The sequence below is a fragment of the Jaculus jaculus genome, chromosome 13, assembly GCF_020740685.1.
Source record: "Jaculus jaculus isolate mJacJac1 chromosome 13, mJacJac1.mat.Y.cur, whole genome shotgun sequence".
NCBI lineage: Eukaryota > Metazoa > Chordata > Mammalia > Rodentia > Dipodidae > Jaculus > Jaculus jaculus.
The window spans coordinates 23,268,119-23,282,483 of NC_059114.1; the positions used below are offsets into that span (position 1 = coordinate 23,268,119).

The following is a 14,365-nucleotide window of genomic DNA, read 5'->3' on the forward strand; positions in this document are numbered from 1 at the left end:
AAATTATAGTTTACCAACAGCTGTAAGGCCTGCTGGCCAACTTCTTCCCCATTTGTTTTTGACTTTGAAATAGTACCAACTCAGATAGGATTTGATTATAAAATGAATGCAAGTTTGTCCAAAGGTGGACTCTTCCCCTTTAAAGTTCTAGTATGTAAAAGTTTACCTAGAAACTTCCATCACAACAGAAGGAAGATAAGTGATTTATGAAAATTTAATGTTTCTTGAATTTTACTTTTGTTGTTTGTCCCAAAGTAGCCAGTTTGTAATGTTTATAGTTGTTCAATGTGCCTTAAATTTTTTATACTTTTGTTTATGCAAACTATAAAATTTCCCACAAATGCAAAAAAAAAAAAAAACCTAGAAATTAAAAAAAACATACATTTAATGTTCATGGAGGAATTATTCATAAGTCTAGGAAAATGAGAATAGCTGGGCCACATAGTAGCGCACACCTTTAATCCCAGCACTCGGGAGAAAGTGGTAGGAGGACTGCTGTGAGTTCAAGACCATGCTGAAGCTACATTGTGAACTCCAGGTCAAGCTGGGCTAGATTGAGATCCTACCTCAAAAAGCTGAAGAAAGGGGCTGGAGAGATGGCTTAGCAGTTAAGCGCTTGCCTGTGAAGCCTAAGGACCCCGGTTCGAGGCTCGGTTCCCCAGGTCCCACGTTAGCCAGATGCACAAGGGGGGCGCACGCGTCTGGAGTTCGTTTGCAGAGGCTGGAAGCCCTGGCGCGCCCATTCTCTCTCTCCCCCTCTATCTGTCTTTCTCTCTGTGTCTGTCGCTCTCAAATAAATAAATAAAAAATTTAAAAGAAAAAAAAAAAGCTGAAGAAAAAAGAAAGGGGGGGGCTGGAGAAACAGCTTAGTGGTTAAGGTGCTTGCCTGCAAAGCCAAAGGACCCAAGTTCAACTCCCCAGGACCCACGCAAGCCAGATGCACAAGGGGGTACACACATCTGGAGTTCGTTTGCAGTGGCTGGATGTCCTGGTGTGCCCATTCCCTGCCCATTTCTGTATCTCCCTTTCTCAAATAAATAAAAAAATAAATAAAATATTTTAAAAAATAAAAAAGAAAGTGAGAACAAGCCAAGAGGCACCACCTGATGGGTAATGATATGGCACTATTCATGAGAATACTAGTCATCAAAAAATTGGAATGAAGCAGTGTTACATATTCCAATATGTGTGAACCTTGAATACATGCTAAAGGAGCCAGAGACAAAAGGTTACATAGAAAAGAAGTTGTTAAAGCTAAATGTGATGGCACATGCCTTTAGTCCCAGTAGTCAAGAGACCAAGATAGGATTGCTGTGAGTTCAAGGCCAGCCTGGAACTACAGAGTTCCAAATCAGCATGGGCCAAAGTGAAACCGTACCTTGCAAAAAGAAAAAAAGTAAAAACCTGAAAAAAACCCAGAAAGTAAAATGGGTGACATAGTGAATTGTGGTGGCTAAGAAATGTCTAGAACAGGAAAATTCACAAAGACAGCAAGTACAATAGCTACTTATGGTAGGGAGGTAAGAAGGACTGGAGACAATGGAGACTGATTGTGAAAGAGTATAGGTGGGGGAGTATGAACATGTTTTAAAATAAGTGTTAAACTGGAGAGATGGTTGAGTGGTTTGAAATGCTTCACGTGCAAGCATGAGGGCCTTAGGAGGCTTGAGACCACCTGAGTCTCCAGAATCCACATAAACAGCTGGATATGGCCACACATGTCTATAAATGATAGACAATTCTGTTGAAAGAGCGGAGAAAAACTAAGGCTTTCAGATGCCAATCAAAAAGAGACTATATTGCAAGAAAAACAACATGGGTAAATAATGAAGAAGGATATTACGATGTATGTTCCTAGCTGGTGCAGGTAAGCACACTGGGTGATATAAGAGAGCATACAGGGCATTGTATCAGCAAATGTATGTTGTGGTGGTTTGATTGTAAAATACCCTCCATACCTTTAAATGTGATTCTCACTTCTACTTAGTGGCCAGCTGGTGGAGCTTTAGAGAGTTGTAATGGAGACGGCAGGCCTTGACATTTATTAGTCCAGCCCAGTGGATGTTCAGATCTCACTTGCTTTTTCTGCTCCCTTGCTTGCTGTCTCTCTCTTTGCTGCTGATATATGATATTAATGTATGAAAATAGTTTCTCCACAGGATGAAACTTCCTTTTGAAACTATAAGCCTGAAATAAACCTTTTCCTTCTATAAGCTGCTTTTGGCCAGTTGTGTAACAGCAATGAAAAGTTAATTGCTACACTTGTAAATATGCCACCCATATCATGTACACACAAAGAAAATCTAGTGATAAGTTGCAAACATTGTGAGGACACCACAAACCAGTGAACTGTATATGCACACTTTAATAGGTAGAATTTTAAGTTAAATAAATTTTATCTCTGAAAAAATAAAAAAAAACCCTTCTAATTCACAGGCTATGAAGCAAAAGAATTTTCTCCCTTTATAATATAATAAGTTCAATATAAACAAATAATACTAAATGATTGTGAATATATAATGCTGAGGGAGATAAAAACACCTAAAACAAATAGGCAGCTGTCATCAAAGTTAAGATGCAGTGAGACAGTATCACCTATGACTCAGGAAGTAACGCGCACATGAAAGATAGGAAAGATATTGTTTCCGGAAGGGAGGAGGAAGCAGGAGCCAAAGAAGTCAAGCACACAGAAGACTAACTTTATACTGCAAGGACGAGACATTCTGAAGCTGGGGAGTGGGCAATGGGTACTAATTCATTATTCTCTGCATAATCTGTTTTAGCTATATCTAAATTACTAATAACACTGATGCTGAGCAGATACAGATGTTAAAGTGACAACTAACTGCTGGTAATTTGGATCTTGCCATTAAATAAGATATGAAACTTTCAACCAAAAAGTTAGCTACAGTGAAGAAGAACCTACAGAATAAGAAAATCACTGCTAATAAAATATTTTTTAAAAATTTTGGGGCTGGAGAGATGGCTGAGCGGTTAAACGCTTGCCTGTGAAGCCTGAGGACCCCGGTTCGAGGCTCGATTCCCCAGGACCCACGTTAGCCAGATGCACAAGGGGGCACACGCGTCTGGAGTTCATTTGCAGTGGCTGGAGGCCCTGGCATGCCCATTCTCTCTTCCTCTATCTATCTGCCTCTCTCTCTCTGTCGCTCTCAAATAAATAAAAATAACAAAAAAAAACCATAAAAAAATAAATAAAAATTTTAAGGGACGCCGGGCGTGGTGGTGCACACCTTTAATCCCAGCACTCGGGAGGCAGAGGTAGGAGGATCACCATGAGTTCAAGGCCACCCTGAGACTACATAGTTAGTTCCAGGTCAGCCTGGACCAGAGTGAGACCCTACCTCGAAAAAGAAAAGAAAAAAAAAAAAATTTAAGGGGCTGGAAAGACAGCTTAGCAGTTAAGGTACTTGCCTGCTAAACCTAAGGCCCAGGCTCAATTCCCCAGTTCCCATATAAGCCAGAAGCACAAGGAGGCCCATCATCTGGAGTTCATTTAAAGTAGCTAGAGGCCCTGGCATGCCCATTCTCTTTATCTCTCTCTCTCTCCGTGTGTGTGTGTGTGTGTGTGTGTGTGTTAAATAATTTTATTTATTTATTTATTTGTTTGAGAGCAACAGACACAGAGAAAGAGGCAGACACAGAGAGAGAATGGGCATGCCAGCCCTCTAGCCTCTGCAAATGAACTCAGACATGTGCAACCCCTTGTGCATCTGGCTAACATAGGTCCTGGGGAATCGAGCCTCAAACCGGGATCCTTAGGCTTCATAGGCAAGCGCTTAACTGCTAAGCCATCTCTCCAGTCCAAATATTTTTTTAAATCCTTGCTTACTACTCACCTAAAAGGAAATTAATCTCTAGACTATGCAAAAACCTAAAAAAATTAATAGAGGACTGGAGGGATGGCTTGGCTGTTAAGACACTTGCCTGCAAAGCCTAAGGACCTAGGTTCAACTCCCCAGAACCCAAGTGGCAAGGGGGTGCATAGCTCTAGTGTTTTTTGTAGCAGCCAGAGGCCCTGACATGACCACTCTCTCTATCTGGTCTTTCTCTCAAATAAATACATAAAAAATAAAATAAAATAAATAAAACAAACAAAAAACACTTAAGTGGAAGCCAGGTGTGGTGGTGCACACTTTCAATCCCAGCACTTGGGAGGCTGAAGTAGGAAGATTGGTATGAGTTCCAGGACAGCCTGAGATTGATTCCAGGTCAGCCTGGACTAGAGCCAAAACCCTACATTAAAAAAAAAAAAAAAAAGGCTGAAGAGATGGCTCAGCAGTTAAAAGCTTGCCTGTGAAGCCTAAGGACCCCAGTTTGAGGCTTGATTCCCCAGTGCCCATATAAGCCAGATGTACAAGGTGGCACATGCATTTGGAGTTCGTTTGCACTGGCTAAAGGCCCTGATGTGACCATTTTCTCTCTGCCTCTCTCAAATAAATATATAAAAATAAACAAAAAATATTTAGGGGCTGGAGGAATGGCTTAGTGGTTAAGGTGTGGCTTAGTGGTTAAGGTGTTTGCCTACAAAGCCAAAGGACCCAGGTTCACTTCCCCAGTACCCACTTTAGCCAGATGCACAAGGGGGCTCAAGCCTCTGGAGTTGGTTTGCAGTAGTTGGAAGCCCTTTTGTGCCCATATTCTCACACTCTCTTTCTTGCTCTCTCTCTCTCTCTCCCCCTATCTCTGTTAAATAAATAAATACATAAAGAGAAATATTTTAAAAAATTTAAATAAGTGACAATAAATCTAACAACCCAATCAATAAAACAGGCTACTAAGGCTGGAGAGATGGCTTAGTGGTTAAGCATTTGCCTGTGAATCTTAAGGACCACGGTTCGAGGATTGATTCCCAAGTACCCACGTTAGCCAGATGCACAAGGGGGCGCACGTGTTTGGAGTTCATTTGCAGCTGCTGGAGGCCCTGGCGTACACATTCTCTCTCTGTCTCTCTCTCTCTGCCTCTTTCTCCCTGTCTGTCACTCTCAAATAAATAAACAAAATTTATTTTAAAAAAGAGAGAGACGCATCTACATTAAAAAAAAGGGGGGGGGGCTCGAGAGAAGGCTTCGCAGTTAAGTGCTTGCCTGTGAAGCCTAAGGACCCCGGTTCAAGGCTCAACTCCCCAAGACCCACGTTAGCCAGATGCAGAAGGGTGTGCATGCATCTGGAGTTCGTCTGCAGAGGCTGGAAGCCCTGGCGAGCCCATTCTCTCCCTCTCTCTTTCTGTCTGTAGCTCTCAAATAAATAAATTAAATGAAAAAAAATTTTTTAAATGCTAGTAAAATGATCAGATAGTTTGCAAAAGGATGAAATTAAAGTGGCTAAGGACTGGAGAGATGGTTCAGCAGCTAAAGGAACTTGCTTGAAAAGCCTGACAGCCTGGGTTCAATTCCTCAGTGCCTACATAAGCCAGATGCACAAAGTGGCAGATGCATCTGGAGTTCATTTGCAGTGGTGGGAGGCCCTGACATACCCATTCTCTCTCTCTTCCTTCCCTCTCTGTTTGCAAATAAATAAATAACTTTAAAAATAGAAAAGAGCCAGGCCTGTTGGTGCATACCTTTAATCCTGCAATTGGGAGGTTGAGATAAGAGGACTGCTGTGAGTTCAAGGCCACCCTGAGACTACATAGTGAATTCCAGGTCAGCCTGGGCTAGAGCAAGACACTACCTCAAAAAATCCAAAAATAAATAAATAAGAAATAAAAGTGGCCAATGGACATACAAAAGTTGTTTATCAAGAGCCAGGCGTGGTGGCGCACACCTTTAATCCAAGCACCTGGGAGACAAGAGATAGGAGGATCACTGTGAGTTTGAGGCCACCCTGAGACTACATAGTGAATTCCAGGTCAGCCTGGGCTAGAGTGAGACCCTATCTTGAAAAACAAAACAAAAAAGCTATTCATCACTAGCCACCAGAGAAATAAAAACAAAATCTATGTCAAGATTCTCTCTTACCCAGTCAAAATTGCAGTCACTAATAAAAATAACTAACAACGGTGAGGATGTGAAGAGAGACGAAACCTACTCAGTGCTGTGGTCACTATAAAACTCAGGATGTAGTCTCCTCCCACATTAAAACACATTTACAACATGACCCAGGTATAGCACTCCTGAGTATTTACCTGAAGGACTTCAAATCAACAGATCACATAGATACTTGCACATCAACACTTAATGCAACACACTATTCATAATAGCTAAGTTATGGAACCAACCTAGGCATTTGTTAAAATATAAATGTAATATATATGAACAATGAGATTTTATTCAGTCATGAAGAATAAAACTGTTATTTGCAGAAAAACACATTCAACTGGAAATTATAGGATTTAATTAATTAAGTAAGTAAGTAATCAATCAAATTACAGGATTAAAGTATCAGAAAGGCAAATATCATTTTTTGCCCCATTCGTGGATCCTAGATTTTATACGGATACATAAAATCACAGGAATAGATAGACACATAAAATAACATGAAACTAATGAAAGAAAAAGGAATGTAGAGGCTACAAAAGCATGCTCAAAATTTATTACATATTTCTGTGAAACTGCTATGAGCCCAATAATGTGTATAGTGAATACACAGTACTTAAAAAAAATTATTTATGCCAGGCATGGTGGCGCATGCCTTTAATCCCAGCACTTGGGAGGCAGAGGTAGGAGGATCGCCATGAGTTCGAGGCCAGCCTGAGACGGCATAGTGAATTCCAGGTCAGCCTGAACTAGAGTGAGGCCCTACCTCAAAAAAAAAAAAAAAAAAAAAATATATATATATATATATATATATATATATATATATATATATATGAATGAAAGAGAGTGAAGACTGAGAATGGGTGCACCAGGGCCTCTAGCCACTGTAAACAAACTCCAGATGCATGCACATCTGGCTTATGTGGTTTCTAGGAAGTGGAACCTAGGTCCTTACGCTTCACAGGCAAGTGCCTTAACCGCTAAGAAATCTCTCCAGCCCTATGTAGCATTTTCCAAACATTAGCAAAACACTGCTTTAATTTACTTTTACAAGTTTTGTGTGAAAGAATAAAATTATCAAGGACCTTAAGATATATTCAAAAAAACTTGTCTCTATTTTTTATTTTTTATTTTTTTTATTTTTAAGGTAGGATCTCACTCCAGCTAAAGGTGAACTGGAACTCACTCACTCTAGTGTCAGACTGGCCTCAAACTCACATAGATCCCCCCTTCTCTGCCTCCAAGTGCTGTGTCTAAAGGTATGCAGCTACCATGCATGGCTTTGTCTTAAATGCCTGCATTTGTAATGTTTTACCAAATATTACTCCACTTAAAAGGACAGGCAACAACTTTCTTTAAGAATGTTTAGGTATAAGCCAGGAGTGGTGGTGCACGCCTTTAATCCCAGCACTCGGGAGGCAGAGGTAGGAGGATCGCCATGAGTTCGAGGCCACCCTGAGACTACAGAGTTAATTCCAGGTCAGCCTCAACCAGAGTGAGACCCTACCTTGAAAAACCAAAAAGTTTAGGTTTATTTAATACTTCTGATGATGTGCATCATGTACTTTTGTAAACTGAATAATGATATAAAAAATTCTTTAGTAATATTTAATGTTCAGTTCTTAAAATTCTATCCCATTGGTTAATATGACACTTACCCTAAAATCATTCTTAAACTTCTTTAAATCATCAATCTGTTTTCTATGGTCAGAAACAACTGGCGACATACCTGTGAAATCAAGAACTGTTAGAAACTAGTTTAATTCTGACCTTAAACTTAATATTCCTTCGGACGCCACCCCCCCCTCCGCCAAGGTAGGGTCTCACTCTAGCCTAGGCTGACCTGGAACTCACTGTGTAATCCCAGGCTGGCCTCAAATTCAGAGAGATCCTCCTACCTCTGCCTCTCAACTGCTAGAATTAGACACCACCAACACCTGGCTAGCTTAATATTATTTTAACATGGAATGTTAGAAGTGTAAATAAGAACAATTTCAAATATTCATTTTAGACTTTGCCATTAATTGGAACATTTATATACACATAATAAAAAGAAAGAACAAGCAGGGCGTGGTGGCGCACACGGGAGACAGAGGTAGGAGGATTGCCGTGAGTTCGAGGCCACCCTGAGACTCTATAATGAATTCCTGGGCTGGAGTAAGACCCTACCTCGAAACCCCCCCCCCCCAAAAAAAAGAAAGAACAAATATTCATGGGCTGGGAGATTGTTTAGCACTTCAAGTGAGTTGCAAAACCTGCCACCTGGCCTGGGGTTCAATTCTCTAGCTGGAAGTAAAATATGGTACAAGTGGCCAGCACTTCTCTGCAACAGCTAGAGACCACTCCCGACACATACATACATGCAAATAAATTACTATTTTTTTGAAAAAGAAGTATTGTAACAAAAAGGCTTTACTCAAACACTTTCCAATTTCTCCCATTATACATAAAAACTTTTAAAACCACTAACCTTTATTTTCAGCTTTTGAAAAGCTAGGTGATGTTTCACTGGCCTTAATATTTTCCTTATTCACTGCCAAAGAGTTCTGTCTTTGATCTTGCAGTCTGGAATCCTTAGCTATATAACAAAAGAAAAAACAATTCAAAAACACAGGGCTAGCAAAGTAAAATACAAAGACATTCAACACTTTCTGTTGTGGACAAAAAAATAGTCTCATTTAGCTGGGCGTGGTGGCACACGCCTTTAATCCCAGCACTTGGGAGGCAGAGGTGGAAGGATCACCGTGAGTTGGAGGCCACCCTGAGACTCCATAGTGAATTTCAGGTCAGCCTGGGGTAGAGTGAGACCCTACCTCGAAAAACAAAAAAAATAAAAAATAAAAAAAAAATTTTAAAAAGTCTCATTTAAACAGAGGCTTTTCTTCTTCTGTAGTCTTTGTATGAAACAAGAGAAGTTTAATCAGATAGATAAATTTAGGGCCCAGGGAATATTAAAATCTCTATATCATCATATATTATAAGAATAATATACACAGAATTAGTGGTATTATGTAAAAAAAAAAAAAAAATGCTGGAATTCCAGGCCAACCTGGACTAAAGTGAGACCCTATCTTGGGGACCAAAAACAAACAAACAAACAAAAAACAAAAACAAAAACACTAACTTGATTTACATAAAAACACAAATGTGCATGCAAAATACTTTCTTTTTTTTTTTTTTTATGTACGCTCTCTTTCCAGCCCAGGCTGACCTGGAATTCACTATGTAGTCTCAGGCTGGCCTCTAATTCATTGATCCTCCTATCTCTGCCTTCTGAGTGCTGGGATTAAAGGCCTTGGTGACTTACCCTCAATGGACGGAGTTACAGCTCTGTTGGATGCAGGACTGGCAGGTGTAGGAGAGGCAGATGGAATAGGCATGGCAACAGCTTCCGCAGGGATGATGCCAGCTTGGGGAGAAGGAAGCGCTGGCCCACTGGGAGTGTTTCCAATACTATTCTGCCTGGGAGACCTGGGTCTGTGAGTTTTTGGAGATAACCTTGGAACTAGAAGGGAAAAGTTACTTATTACATTCACAGATCAAATGTCATTTTCAAAGAGAGGCTTCTCTGAAGATCTGGGTCAAACAGTCCTGTCTCCAGCCCCAACCCTTTATCTCAGCACTGTCATTTGTGAATGAATGGATGTGTGGCCCCCACCACAGTGTGTGTGTGTGTATCCGGTGTATGTATGTGTGTGCATTTGGAGGCCAGAAAACCACTTTGGATTATATCATGCCTAATGAACACCATCCACCTTCTTTCAGATAGTTTCTCATTGGTTTGGAACACACCCATTAGGCTAGATTAGCTGGTCAGTAAGGCCCAGAGATCTGCCTGTCTCCACCTCCCCAATGCTAGGATTATAGGCATGCTGATGACTGAACTCAGGACCTCATGCTTGTATAGCAAACCCTTATGAAATGAAATCATATTGCCAGCCCCTAATGTGTAACCTTCAAAGGAAAGCATTTGGAGAAAAGCTGAATGTCACAATCCTATGGAAAGCCAAATGTCACTTGAAGAAAAAAAAAAAGATAACAATTTTAAAAGTTTGGATTATTTATGGATGGGACATCTGGCACACACCGTTAACCCTAGCACTCAGAAGGCTGAGGTAGGAGGATGCTATAAATCCAGGTCAGCCTAAGCTAGAAATGAGTTCCTATCTCAAAAAAGATATCCCTGGAGCTGAGATGGCTCAGCACTTGCAAAGCCTGATGGCACAGGTTCAACTCCCCAGGTGTCCATGTAAAAGTCGATGCAAAAAGTAGCACGAGCCAGGAGTGATGGCGCACACCTTTAATCTCAGCACTTGGAAGACAGAGATAGGAGGATCGCTGTGAGTTCGAGGCCACCCTGACACTACATAATGAACTCCAGGTCAGCCTGGGTCAGAGTGGGATCCTACCTCAAAAAACAAAAACGTGACACATGAGATTTTGGCATTCATTTTCAGTGGCAAGAGACCCTGGTGTGCCAATATACACATACCACACATAGACCTATGCCCAACTAATTTTAAAAAATATGTTTTTAATATTTTCTTTAATTATTTAAAATTTTTTGTTTATTTATTTATTTGAGAGCAACAGACAGAGAAAGAAAGAGGCAGATAGAGAGATGATGGGCACACCAGGACCTCCAGCCACAGCAAAGGAACTCCAGACGTGTGCACCCCCTTGTGCATCTGGCTAACGTGGGTCCTGGGGAATCAAGCCTCGAACTGGGGTCCTTAGGCTTCACAGGCACGCGTTTAACCACTAAGCCCTCTCTCCACCCCCCCCCAAATAATTTTTTTAAAGGTGGGATTATTTGCCTAAAGGGGGGGGTGCTATTCATTCCCTACTCAATAAATACACCAAAACACCTTTCAGTCACTTATAGCCCATCACATGTGCTTTCCAGCAATATCAAGGTCCCACTGTGTGGTAACTAAGTAAATCAGGACTTAAAGTAGATGAAAAGGATAATACAATAAAGTACAAATAAAGTTGCTATTAAGGATAACTTCAAAGTAAGTGTTTAATAAACTTCACATTCCAGTATAAACCTCTCTATAGAGCTCAGATTCAAAAAAAAAATAGTTTTAATTTTCATTACTTTAGTGGCTCTTGCTCCCTCCCCCTCCCCAGAAAGGGTGTCACTCCAGCCCAGGCTGACTTGGAAATGACTCTATAGTCAAAGAATGGCCTTGAATTCATGGTGATCCTTCTAATTCTGCCTCTCAGAGTGCTGGAATTAAAGGCATGCACCACTATATCCAGCATGGCTTTTCTTTTCTTTTAAAAATATTTTATTTATATTTATTTATTTAACAGAGAAAGAGGGAGAGAGAGAGAATGGGCATGCAGGGCCTCCAGCCACTGTAAACGAACTCCAGAAGCATGCACCCCCTTGCGCATCTGGCTAACGTGGGTCCTGGGTAATCGAACCAGAGTCCTTTGGCTTTGTAGGCAAATGCCTTAACCACTAAGCCATCCCTCTAGCCCCAGCTTTTCTTTTTAAAAACCACAAGAAGTCTGGAGAAATGGCTTAGCAGTTAAGGGGCTTGGCAGCAAAGCCAAAAGACCCAGGTTCAATTCCCTAGTACCCACATAAAGCCAGTTGCCCAAGGTGGTACATGCGTTTGGAGTTTGTTTGCAGTGACTGGAGACACTGACAAGCCCAATTCTATCTCTCTCTCAAATAAGTAAATAAAATATATTTTAAAAAATAAAATAAAGACTGGGCATGGTGGTACACATCTTCAATCCCAGGACTTGGGAGACAGAGGTAGAAGGATCATTGTGAGTTTGAGGCCACCCTGAGACTACATAGTGAATTCCAGGTCAGCCTACACTAGACTGAGATCCTACCTTGAAAAAAAAAAATAAATAAAATAAAATAAATAAAGTAGCTGGAGAGATGACTTAGTGGTTAAGGCACTTGCCTGCAAAGCCAAAGGACCCAGGTTTGATTCCTCGGGACCCATGTAAGCCAGATGTACAAGGTGGTGCATGCAACTGGAGATCATTTACAGCAGCTGAATGCCCTGGTGTGCCTATTCTCTTTCTATGTGCAACCCCTCCCCTCCTCAAATAAATAAAATGAATTTAAAAAAATAAAATGAACAAGACATTCTTCAACAATTAAAATTTTTCCAATTAGTATATAAGAGAACCTGAAATGCTATTCTGGGTATATCTCTAGCAGCTATGCATTTATTCTCTTGTCCCTAATAATGTAGTTAGAGTCAACATTCATTTGTAGACCATCTAAGTAATGTTAAGATTAATCAAGAGCTGAAAAATTTTATACTTCAACTTCTGATTCTTATATTCATTTAAAACAACAAAGAGGGCTGGAGAGATGGCTTAGCAGTTAATGTGCTTGCTTGCAAACCTTAAAGACCTAGGTTTAATTCCTCAGTACCCATATAAGACAGATGCACATGATGGTGCATACATCTGGAGTTTATTTGCAGTGGCTGGAAGTCCTGGAGTGCCCATTCTCTCTCACTCTCTCAAATAAATCAATAAAAATAAAAGTTTTTTTTTTTTTTTTTAAAGTACTGAGAGGGCTGGAGGGATGGCTAAGCAGTTCAGACACTTGCCTGCAAAGCCAAAGGATCCAGGTTTGATTCCCCAGGACTCATGTAAGCCACATGCACAACGTGGTGCATATGTCTGGAATTTGTCTGCAGTGGGTGAAAGCCCCCGGACACTCAATAAATATTTTTTAAAAGACTAAAAAAGTTCAAAGAGGGGCTGGAGAGATGGCTTAGCGGTTAAGGCACTTGCCTGCAAAGCCAAAGGACCTAGGTTCTATTCCCCACTACCCACATAAGCCAAATGTACAAGATGGCGCATGCATCTAGAGTTCATTTGCAGTGGCTGGATGCCCTGGCTCACCCATTCTCTCCCTCTGACTCTCTCAAATAAATAAATACTTTTTTAAAAAGTTCAAAGAAATTTACAGCATAATTATACATATTTACATTACATATAAATGAGAAGAAAATCCAGGCTGGTGGGGCACACCTTTAATTACAGCTCTCTGTAATCAGAGGTAGGAGAATCACCATGAGTTTCAGGACAGCCTGAGACTACATAGTGAATCATAGTGAACCAGGTCAGCCTGGTCTAGAGCAAGACCCTACCTAGAAAAACAAAAATGAAAGAAAGAAATTAAAAAAAGCAAACAGATAGCATATATCAACTTAAAAGTTTTTTTAAAAAATTTTATTTAAAAGCAGACAGGGAGGGCTGGAGAGATGGCTCAGCGGTTAAGCACTTGCCTGTGAAGCCTAAGGACCCCGGTTCGAGGTTCGATTCTCCAGGACCCACGTTAGCCACATGCACAAGGGGGCACATGCATCTGGAGTTCTGCAGTGGCTGGAAGCCCTGGTGTGCCCATTCTTTCTTTCTTTCTTTCTCTCTCTCTCTCTCTCTCTCTCTCTCTCTCTGCCTCTTTCTCTTTCTGTCACTCTCAAAGAAATAAATAAAAATGAACAAAAAATTTAAAAAAAAAGAAAAGCAGACAGGGAAAGAATGGGGACATCAAGGCCTTCAGCAGATGCATGTGTCATTGTGCATCTGGCTTTACAAGATCACCAGGGAATCAAGCCCAGGTTGTTAGGCTCCAGCCCAAGAACTTTTTTAAAAAGGAAGTTACACTTTATTTTATTTGGCATGCAGAAAAAATTGGCAGACAGAGAAAAAGAGAGGGAATAGATACACCAGAGCCTCTAGCCACTGCAAACAAATTCCAGATGCATGTGCCACCTTGTGCATCTGGCTTTACATGGATACTGGGGAACTAATCCCAGGTCATTAAATTTTGTAGGGAACCGCCTTAACTGCTGAGCTATCCTGAGGTGTCCCCCAACCCCCCCCTTTTTTTAGCATCTCTGTGATTTTTTTCTTTTTTAAAGTTAAAGGACTTTTGTCTTTTAAAGTTTTATGGCTGATAAAAGAACAAAAGAGAAAAGTAATCATTGCAGCTCTAGCTGTCCAGCAACTTAAGGACTGCTTGACAAAGTAGCTAAAGCAGCCCAACTCTAATTTGAAAATCTTCTCTAAGGATGCCCCTGCCCTTTAAAAAAAAAAAAAAAAAAAAAAAAGTAACTATTTATTTATTTGACAGAGAGGAAGGGAGGGAGAGAGAGAGAGAATGGGCGCACCAGGCCCTCCAGCCACTGCAAATGAACTCCAGATGTGTGCACCCCCTTGTGCATCTGGCTAATATAGGGAATCAAAGCTGGAACCTTTGGCTTTGCAGGCAAACACCTTAACCACTAAGCCATCCCTCCAGCCCAGCCCCTGCCTTTTATTGTATGGACAGTCAGCATATTATTCAGGCTAATCACAGATAAAAGATGAACTCACCC

The 14,365-nt window shown here is 40.8% G+C and overlaps 1 protein-coding gene across 6 annotated transcripts in view; it reads right to left on the minus strand.

Moving 5' to 3' along the window:
- Atxn2 (ataxin 2) overlaps positions 1-14,365 on the minus strand; it is a 154,515-nt gene that overhangs the window by 74,715 nt on the left and 65,435 nt on the right. For all 6 annotated transcript variants that reach the window (XM_045132103.1, XM_045132102.1, XM_045132101.1 and 3 more), the window contains 3 exons: positions 9,304-9,501; positions 8,467-8,574; positions 7,655-7,725 (listed from right to left, as the gene is read on the minus strand). In XM_045132103.1, coding sequence (XP_044988038.1) covers positions 7,655-7,725; positions 8,467-8,574; positions 9,304-9,501 — 377 coding nt within the window. The remainder of the gene's footprint in view (positions 1-7,654; positions 7,726-8,466; positions 8,575-9,303; positions 9,502-14,365) is intronic.